A 10,185-nucleotide genomic window follows, 5' to 3' on the forward strand; every position below is an offset into this window, starting at 1 on the left:
GTGATGGTAGTGGTGATGGTTGTGATGGTGGTGGTAGGAAGTGATGGTAGTGGTGATGGTTTTAGTGGTGGTGATGATGGTGGTGGTGGTAGTGATGGTAGTGGTGATGGTTTTAGTTGTGGTGATGATGGTGGTGGTGGTAGTGATGGTAGTGGTGATGGTGGTGATAGTAGTTATGTTGGTGATGGTGGTGGTAATTGTTGTAGTAGTCGTAGTAGTGATAGTTGTGATGGTGGTGGTGGCGGTAGTGGTGGTAATGGTGGTGGTGATGGCAGTGGTAATTGCAACAACAGTAGTTAGAAGTAGTAATAGCCAACGTAGTAGTTAAAGTGTTAGTAATCATGGTCGAGTTAATAATAGTGTTAGCCATAGTAGTTTCAGCGCTAATATTAGTGATAGTCTTAGTAGTAGTAGTAGTAATAGTAATAATGGTAGTAGTAGTAGTAGTAGTAGTGGTGGTGGTGGTGGTGATCTGACCCTGCTGGCTACGTTTTGGTCTAATTTGATCGAAACTGGTGTACCTCCTCTGTGGACTTGAGCCAACCTGCCCACCTGCCCCATACATACACGGTAGGGGTAGCCACGGCAAGAGGGGGCAGGGGAAGAGGAAGGGGAGGGGAGGATGGTCAAGAGAAACGGGGGGAGGATGGGAAAGTTGGGGAGAGGAAGGAGGAGGATGGGAAGAGGGAAGAGAGAGGAGGATGGGGTATAGAGTAGAGAAGGAGGGAAGAGAAGGGGAAGGGAGGTTGGGGAAGATGAAGGGAAGGGAGGGAGGGGAATAATGAAGGGTATAAGAGAGGAGGGGTGATGAGGGCAAGGAAGTGAGGATGGCTAATGTGATGATGAGGAAGAATATGGAAGAGAAGGGGAAGGGAAGGAAAGGGGTAAATAAGGGAAGGAGAGGAGATACAATAACGTGATAAAGAGAGAATGAATGGAACAAGAAGATAAATGAATGTGGAAAAGTAAAATGAAAAGGGAGAAGTTGGAAAGAGAGAGGAATTTCTATCCTTTTTTCCTTCGTCTCTTTCTTTAGTTCTCTATTCCTGTTCTTGTTTACCCTGAGAGGAGTGCTGGTACAGGTAGAGTCAGGGATGTGCAGTACCTGGCTGGGCCCTGAGAGTGAAGTGCTGGTACAGGTAGAGTCAGGGATGTGCAGTACCTGGCTGGGCCCTGAGGAGTGCTGGTACAGGTAGAGTCAGGATGTGCAGTACCTGGCTGGGCCCTGAGAGTAAGTGCTGGTACAGGTAGAGTCAGGGATGTGCACCTGGCTGGGCCCTGGAGGAGTGCTGGCAGGTGAGTCAGGATGTGCAGTACCTGGCTGGGCCCTGAGAGTGAGTGCTGGTACAGGTAGAGTCAGGATGTGCAGTACTGGCTGGGCCCTGAGTGAGTGCTGGTACAGGTAGAGTCAGGATGTGCAGTACCTGTCTGGGCCCTGAGAGTGAGTGCTGGTACAGGTAGAGTCAGGGATGTGCAGTACCTGGCTGGGCCCTGGAGTGAGTGCTGGTACAGGTAGAGTCAGGGATGTGCAGTACTTGGCTGGGCCCTGAGAGTGAGTGCTGGTACAGGTAGAGTCAGGATGTGCAGTACCTGGCTGGGCCCTGGAGTGAGTGCTGGTACAGGTAGAGTCAGGGATGTGCAGTACTGGCTGGGCCCTGAGTGAGTGCTGGTACAGGTAGAGTCGATGTGCAGCGGCTGGGCCCTGGGTGGTGCTGGTACAGAGTCAGGATGTGCAGTACCTGGCTGGGCCCTGAGTGAGTGCTGGTACAGGTAGAGTCAGGGATGCAGTACCTGTCTGGGCCCAGAGAGTGCTGGACAGGTAGCGGGATGTGCAGTACCTGGCTGGCCTGAGAGTGAGTGCTGGTACAGGTAGAGTCAGGATGTGCAGTACTTGGCTGGGCCCTGAGAGGAGGCGGTACAGGTAGAGCGGATGTGCAGTACCTGTCTGGGCCCTGAGAGTGAGTGCTGGTACAGGTAGAGTCAGGATGTGCAGTACCTGGGGCCCTGAGAGGAGTGCTGGTACAGGTAGAGTCAGGATGCAGTACCTGTCTGGGCCCTGAGAGTGAGTGCTGGTACAGGTAGAGTCAGGGATGTGCAGTACCTGGCTGGGCCCTGAGAGTAATTGCTGGTACAGGTAGAGTCAGGGATGTGCAGTACCTGGCTGGGCCCTGAGAGGAGTGCGGGACAGGTAGAGTCAGGGATGTGCAGTACCTGTCTGGGCCCTGATAGTGAGTGCAGGTAGAGTCAGGGATGTGCAGTACCTGGCTGGGCCCTGAGAGTGAGTGCTGGTACAGGTAGAGTCAGGATGTGCAGTACCTGTCTGGGCCCTGATAGTGAGTGCTGGTACAGGTAGAGTCAGGGATGTGCAGTACCTGTCTGGGCCCTGAGAGAGTGCTGGTACAGTAGAGTCAGGGATGCAGTACCGTTGGGCCCTGGAGTGAGTGCTGGTACAGGTAGAGTCAGGGATGCAGTACCTGTCTGGGCCCTGAGAGTGAGTGCTGGTACAGGTAGAGTCAGGGATGTGCAGTACCTGTCTGGGCCCTGTAGTGAGTGCAGGTAGAGTCAGGATGTGCAGTACCTGGCTGGGCCCTGAGAGTGAGTGCTGGTACAGGTGAGTCAGGATGTGCAGTACCTGTCTGGGCCCTGAGAGTGAGTGCTGGTACAGGTAGAGTCAGGGATGTGCAGTACCTGGCTGGGCCCTGAGAGTATGCTGGTACAGGTAGAGTCAGGGATGTGCAGTACCTGGCTGGGCCCTGAGAGTGAGTGCTGGGACAGGTAGAGTCAGGGATGTGCAGTACCTGTCTGGGCCCCATAGTGATGCAGGTAGAGTCAGTGCACCTGGCTGGGCCCTGAGAGTGAGTGCTGGTACAGGTAGAGTCAGGGATGTGCAGTACCTGTCTGGGCCCTGATAGTGAGTGCTGGTACAGGTAGAGTCAGGATGTGCAGTACCTGTCTGGGCCCTGAGAGTGAGTGCTGGTACAGGTAGAGTCAGGGTGTGCAGTACCTGTCTGGCCCTGAGAGTGAGTGCTGGTACAGGTAGTCAGATGCGTACCTGTCTGGGCCCTGAGAGTGAGTGCTGGTACAGGTAGAGTCAGGGATGCAGTACCGCCTGGGCCCTGATAGTGAGTGCAGGTAGAGTCAGGGAGGCAGTACCTGGCTGGGCCCTGAGAGTGAGTGCTGGTACAGGTAGAGTCAGGGATGTGCAGTACCTGGCTGGGCCCTGAGAGTGAGTGCTGGTACAGGTAGAGTCAGGGATGTGCAGTATTTTAATGGTATTTTTATAGGCCGTTGACGTGTTGTAAATTGGTGAAATACTTGAGATTACAGAAATTGGGAGGGAGTCGCTCAGGAGGTAGAGGGAGGGGAGGTCATTTTTGGTGGAGGTCACCTGACTGAGGTATGGAGGCCACGTGATGGAGGGGACACCGGGATCCTAAATTGAGTTTTGAGGGAAAAAAGAGAAGAGGAAAATTTCGGAATTGGTCACTAAATTTCAATTCACGGAAAAATTAAATTAAAATATGCAACCAAAATGGTGTGTGTGTGTGTGTGTGTGTGTGTGTGTGTGTGTGTGTGTGTGTGTGTGTGTGTGTGTGTGTGTGTGTGTGTGTTGCTTCTTTGCTCTCTGTTGCACATTGATGAGACCTGTTGCACGCTGTTTCTTTCTGTTGCACACTGATGAGACCTGTTGCACACTGTTTCTCCCTGTTGCACACTGTTTCTCCCTGTTGCACACTGATGGGTTTACGTTGCACCCAGTTGCTTCATGTTGCACGCTGTTACACGCTGACGACTTACTGGCGTAATGTAAGCAAGAATTAAGTTGTCAAGCAGGGCGTAGGTGCAGTGCATGACCGCTGGGCTAATGACACCTGCACCTGCTAACTAGTTTACCTATGTGACGTCATACCTCTGTTATCTACCTTAACTGTGTGACGTCATACCTCTGTTAACTACCTTACCTGTATGACGTCATCCCTGTGTGATGTCATACCTGTTAACTACCTTACCTGTGTGACGTCATACCTCTTTAACTACCTTACCTGTATGACGTCATCCCTGTGTGATGTCATACCTGTTAACTACCTTACCTGTTGACGTCATCCCTGTGTGGCTTCATACCTCTGTTAATTACCTTACCTGTTGACGTCATCCCCTGTGTGGCTTCATACCTCTGTTAATTACCTTACCTGTTGACGTCATCCCTGTGTGACGTCATACCTCTGTTACCTTACCTGTATGACGTCATCCCCGTGATGTCATACCTATTAACTTACCTTACCTGTTGACGTCAACCTCTGTTAACTACCTTACCTGTATGACGTCATCCCTGTATGTCATACCTATTAACTACCTTACCTGTTGACGTCATACCGTTAACTACCTTACCTGTATGACGTCATCCCTGTGTGATGTCATACCTCTGTTAACTACCTTACCTGTTGACGTCATCCCTGTGTGATGTCATACCTGTTAACTTCCTTACCTGCGTGCATCATACATCCGCTGGTAAATTAATCTGCATGACATCATACCTATGCTAACGTGTTTACCTCTGTGACGTCATACCTGTGCTAATTAGATTTTCTTCATCTCTAGTTATTGTTCAGCAAATGTTACTTTTTTTTTACTTTAGGTCACACGGTCCTATGTGACGTCTGTCTGTGTCTGTCTATTTGGTTGAATTTCTGTCTGAGAGAGAGAGAGAGAGAGAGAGAGAGAGAGAGAGAGAGATGTGAATCATATTTGGGGAATTTGATCTTCCCCTTCCCCTATTTCTCCTCATTACCCTCCCTATTTCTCTGCTTTATCCTATTACCCCTTCCCTTATTACCACTCTACCCCTCACAGCCCCATTTCCTCTCTCTCCTCTTACTCCCATTCCTCGCCTCTTTTACCCCCACCACCGGTTCTCTTCACTTTTCCTCCTCCTCTTCCTATACTTCTCCCTCTTCTTTTCCTACCCCCCCTCTCCCCTTCACCTCTCCTTCCATTCCCTCCTCCCTCCTCTTCCTACCCCCCTCCCTCTCCCTCCCTCCCTCCCTCCCTCTCCTCTCCCCTTCCCTCCCCCTCCCCCTCCCCCTCCCTGTTGTCACGCACACACGTTTCTTTGTCTACCACCAAGGTTCACCACCATGGCCCACCACCGTCTACCACCATGGCTCACCACCAAGGTCTACCACACCACAAGCCCACCACCAAGGTCTACCAATCAAGGCCTACCACCAAGGTTCCCACCACCAAGGTCTACCACCAAGGCCTACCACCAGGTCTACCAACCATGCCCTACCTCACACCAAGGTCTACCACACAAGGTCACCACCAAGGCCTACCACCAAGGCTCAACCAAGCGTTCTACCACCAAGGTCACCTCACCAAGGCCTACCACCTGTCTACCAGGTCTACCACCAAGGTCTACCACCAGGCACCACCGTCTACCACCAGGCCTACCACCAAGGTCTACACCACCAAGGTCTACCACCATGGCCTACCACCACAGGCCTCACCACACCAAGGCCTACCACCAAGGTCTACCACCAAGGTCTACCACCAGGCCTACCACCAGGTCTACCACCAAGGTCTACCACCAAGGTCCACAAGGTCTACCACCATGGCCTACCACCAAGGTCTACCAGGTCTACCACCAAGGTCTACCACAGGTCTACCACCAAGGTCTGGTCTACCACCAAGGCCTACCACAAGGTCTACCACCAGGTCTACCACCAGGTCTACCACCATGGCCCTACCACCAGGTCTACCACCAGGTCTACCACCAAGGTCTACCACAAGGTCTACCACCAGTCTACCACCATGGCCTACCACCAGGTCTACCAGGTCTACCACCAAGGTCTACCACCAGGTCTACAGGTCTACCACCAAGGTCTCACCAAGGTCTACCACACCATGCTACCACCAAGGTCTACTACCACCAGGCCTACCACCAAGGTCTACCACCAAGGTCTACCACCAAGGTCTACCACCAGGTCTACAGGCCTACCACCAGGTCTCCAAGGTCTACCACCAGGTCTACTCAAGGTCTACCACCAAGGCCTACCACAAGGTCTACCACCAAGGTCTACCACCATGCCTACCAAAGGTCTACCTGGCCCAAGGTCTACCACCCAAGGTCTACCAAGGTCTACCACCATGGCCTACCAAGGTCTACCACCAGGTCTACCACCAGGCTACAGGTCTACCACAAGGTCTACCACCAAGGTCTACCACCTGGTCTACCACAAGGTCTACCAGGTCTACCACCAAGGTCTACCACCAAGGCCTACCAAGGTCTACAAGGTCTACCACCAGGTCTCTGGTCTACCACCAAGGTCTACCACAAGGTCTACCACAGGTCTCTCCAAGGCCTACCACCAAGGTCTACCACCAAGGTCTACCAAGGTCTACCCATGGTCTACCACCAGGTCTCCAGGTCTACCTAGGTCTACCACAGGTCTACCACCAGGTCTACCACCAGGTCTACCAGGTCTACCAAGGTCTACCACCAAGGTCTACCACCATGGTCTACCACCAAGGTCTACCTGGGTCTACCACAGGTCTACCACCAAGGTCTACCAAGGTCTACCACCAAGGCCTACCACCAGGTCTACAAGGTCTACCACCAAGGTCTACCACCAAGGCTACCACCAAGGTCTACCACCAGGTCACCAGGTCTACCAAGGTCTACCACCAGGTCTACCACCATGGCCTACCACCAGGTCTACCACCAAGGTCTACCAGGTCTACCACCAAGGTCTACCACCAAGGTCTACCACCAAGGTCTACCAAGTCTACCACCATGGCCTACCACCAAGGTCTACCACCAGGTCTACTACAGGTCTACCACCAAGGTCTACCACAAGGCCTGGGGTCTACCAAGGTCTACCACCAAGGTCTACCACCAAGGTCTACAAGGTCTACCACCAAGGTCTACCACCAGGTCTACCACAAGGTCTACCACCAAGGTCTACAGGTCTACCACCAGGTCTACCACCATGGCCTACCACCAGGTCTACAAGGTCTACCTGGGTCTACCACAGCCTACCTGGGTCTACCACAAGGTCTACAAGGCCTACCACCAGGTCTACCTGGGTCTACCACAAGGTCTACCACAAGGTCTACCACCAAGGTCTACCACCAAGGCCTACCACCAGGTCTACCACCAAGGTCTACCACCAGGGTCTACCACCAAGGTCTACCACCGGCCTACAAGGCCTACCACCAAGGTCTACCACCAAGGTCTACCACCAAGGTCTCCAGAATCTGACTTCAATTTGTAGTATTTTCTTACTTACTACTGTTTTTTTATTTGGTTTTATCTATTATCTCTTCGTTAGTTATTCTCTCTCTCTCCCCCCCCCCCCCCTCTCTCTCTCTCCTCTCTCTCTTCTCTCTCTCTCTCTCTCTCTCTCTCTCTCTCTTTCAACTGCTCCTTGACTATCTTCTTCCTTCCCTCCCTCCTCCCCTCTCTCCCTCATTTCTTCTCCCTACCTCCCCCCTCTCGCTCTCTCCACCAGCTGCCCCTCCCCCAGGGCAGCTCAGGTCCCAGGCCGTATAATCCAGGTCCATAATTATACCAAAACAAATTATATATTCTTTATGTCCTGGTGAATTAATGTGCAAATTCAATTATTGCGATGGTAAGGTTGCAGGTCTTTATTGTGGCTTGTCCGAGGCTGTATTGATCTGTGTGTGTGTGTGTGTGTGTCAGTGATTCACACACACACACACACTGTACCTAGTAACAGTACAAGAATGTAAACATCACTCCCCATTCATTAATTGTTTGTTTACGTCTCTTGCTTCAGTGATGTGTTCCTCCCCTGCAGTCATAATTACCTGATGGGGCCGGAATGAGCCTGGTGGTGGTATTATTATTTTATTATTATTATTATTATTATTATTATTACTATTATTGTTGTTGTTATTTGTTTGTTATTTATTTGTTTTTTTAATTTGTTATTGTTATTTGTTGTTGTTATTTTTGTGTTGTTGTTTATTTGGATATAACCCTCCGTTAGTTTGTGTCAGCAGTAAGTCATCAGTAAGTGTTTCAGGTCTAGGTGTAACACAGTGTGGTGAAGCAGCTTGGAGGAGTGTGTGTGACTTGTAGTCATCTCTCAGGGAGGTACAGGGAACAGGGTCTGTCAGGTCGAGGTCCTACTTGAACACCACATATCCAACTCACCCTCCCTCTACTCCCCTACTCCACCCCCCCCTCCTCACTGATATCTCACCCACCCCCTTCTCTCCTCCACCCTTCTTCTTCTTCCCCACTCGTCTTCCTTCCCTCTACCCCCTCCTTCTTCCACCCACCCCTCCTTCTTCCACCCACCCCTCCTTCCCCACCCCTCTTCCTTCCACCACCCCTCTTCCTCCCCTCCACCCCTCCTCCCCCTCTTCACCCTCCTCCTCCACCCTAATATCCACCCACCACCCCCCCTCCCGCCATGCCATGTTGTCACGGCGTTAAGCACGAAAGTTTGGCAACTCTAATTAGCTGGGTTTTGAATTAGTCACGTTATCGGTAAAACTAGTGGAAAGGAGTGTGTGTGGGTGCACCTGTGGGTGTACCTGAGGTGTACCTGTGGTGTACTTTAGGTGTACCTGTGTGCCTGAGGGTGTACCTGTGGGTGCACCTGCGGGGTGTGCACTGAGGGGTGTACCTGTGGGTGTACCTGTGGTGCACTTTGTGGGTGTACCTGAAGGTGTACCTGTGGTGTACCTGAGGGGTGTACCTGTGGGTGTACCTGTGGTGTGCCTGTGGGGTGCCTGTGATTCGGACTTATGTGGGTGTACCTGAGGTGTACCTGTGTGCCTGCTTGAATGTACCTGTGGGTGTACCTGAATTTCCTGTGTGTACCTGTGTATACCTGTGGGTAACCTGTGGTGTGTGCTGTGGGTGTACCTATGGTGTACCTGTGGGTTTACCTGTGGTGCACCTGTGGTGTACCTGTAGGTCCCACGGCCTGTGGTGCACCTGTGTGGTGTACCTGTGGGTGTACCTGTAGGTGCATCTATGGTGCACCTGTGGGTTTCACTCCAGGACCTCTGTGCACCTGTGGGTGTACCCATGGTGTATCTGTGGGTTTACCTGTGGTGTACCTGTGGTGTAACCCATGTGTGTACCTATGGTGTATCTGTGGTTTACCTGTACCTGTGGTGTACCTGTGGGTGTACCTGATGGTGTACCTGAGGAGGGAAGGAAGACAAGGGATGAGGAAGGTTTTGTGGTGGAAATGTCATCCCTCCCCTACCCTAACCTCCCCCTCCCTCCTCCACTCCCCTAACCTCCCTCCTCCTTCCCTCCTCCCCTCCTTCCCCTTCCTCTCCTCCTCCACTCCCTACCCTCCTCTCTCTCCCTTCCTCTCCCCTTTCTCCTCTCCCTCCCTCCTTCCCCGCTTCCTCATGGTATTGAACGAGGGGACCACAATGGGAGTGAGGGGGGGAGAGAAGGAAGGAGAGAAGGACAAAGAAAGAGAGAGAGGAAAGGAAAGGAAGGAACCCATTAGATAAACGGTGTGTTGTTATTCTACACCATGTGGAGGCCGCTACAGGTTCACCTATTGTACTGTACCTGTGTGTGTGTGTGTGTGACCTCCAACCTTTGACCTTGAGGATTGAATTTGGTGTGGTGGTGGGCACGGAATATCCTCGGGCAAGATTTTATTAGGTGGGTATGGGGTATTTTGTTTCCTTCCTCCCCTTCCCTACCCCTTATGTTCTCTCCCTAACCTTTACCATCTCTCTCCTCCCCCGCCGCTGCACCTGTACTTATCTCCCCAACTTTTACTATTATCTATCTTTTTCTCCCTGTGTGGTCAACATCCTCCTTATCTCCCCAGAATATTTGTTCATTATTCTCCCACCCTTTTCATCTCTTTAATATTCTGCTTTTTTGTTTTATTTTGTTTCTTCAATTTTATTCTCCTCTCTTTAGTCTCCCCTTACCTACCCTAATTGTTCCTCCCCTTGTATGTTTTCTAAAATTTTTTCCCCCTCATCTCTGTGTTCATTCTCTCCTTAGCTCCCATCTCCCTCAGCCTCCCCATCCCCTCAGCCTTCCCATCTCCCCACCCCCCACCCACCCCACCCCCACCCCACCCCCACCCCACCCCACCCCCACCCCCCACCCTCACCCCCACTCCCCTCAGCCCCCCATCCCCCCAGCCCCCCACCCCCCAGCCCCCA

At 52.0% G+C, this 10,185-nt stretch overlaps 1 protein-coding gene across 1 annotated transcript; it reads left to right on the forward strand.

The window, feature by feature from the left end:
* The first annotated feature begins 5,737 nt into the window (after positions 1 to 5,737).
* LOC121873557 (extensin-2-like) lies at positions 5,738 to 7,261 on the forward strand. The gene has a single exon (XM_042377202.1). The coding sequence runs from the start codon at positions 5,738 to 5,740 to the stop codon at positions 7,259 to 7,261; it is 1,524 nt and encodes a 507-aa protein (XP_042233136.1).
* Positions 7,262 to 10,185: the final 2,924 nt, after the last annotated feature.

This window comes from Homarus americanus, unplaced genomic scaffold (assembly GCF_018991925.1).
Source record: "Homarus americanus isolate GMGI-L3 unplaced genomic scaffold, GMGI_Hamer_2.0 scaffold30858, whole genome shotgun sequence".
Classification (NCBI taxonomy): domain Eukaryota; kingdom Metazoa; phylum Arthropoda; class Malacostraca; order Decapoda; family Nephropidae; genus Homarus; species Homarus americanus.

Coding starts and splice junctions, on each gene's coding strand:
- LOC121873557 (XM_042377202.1), top strand. CDS start 5,738: ATGGCCCTACCACCAGGTCTACCACCAGGTCTACCACCAAGGTCTACC.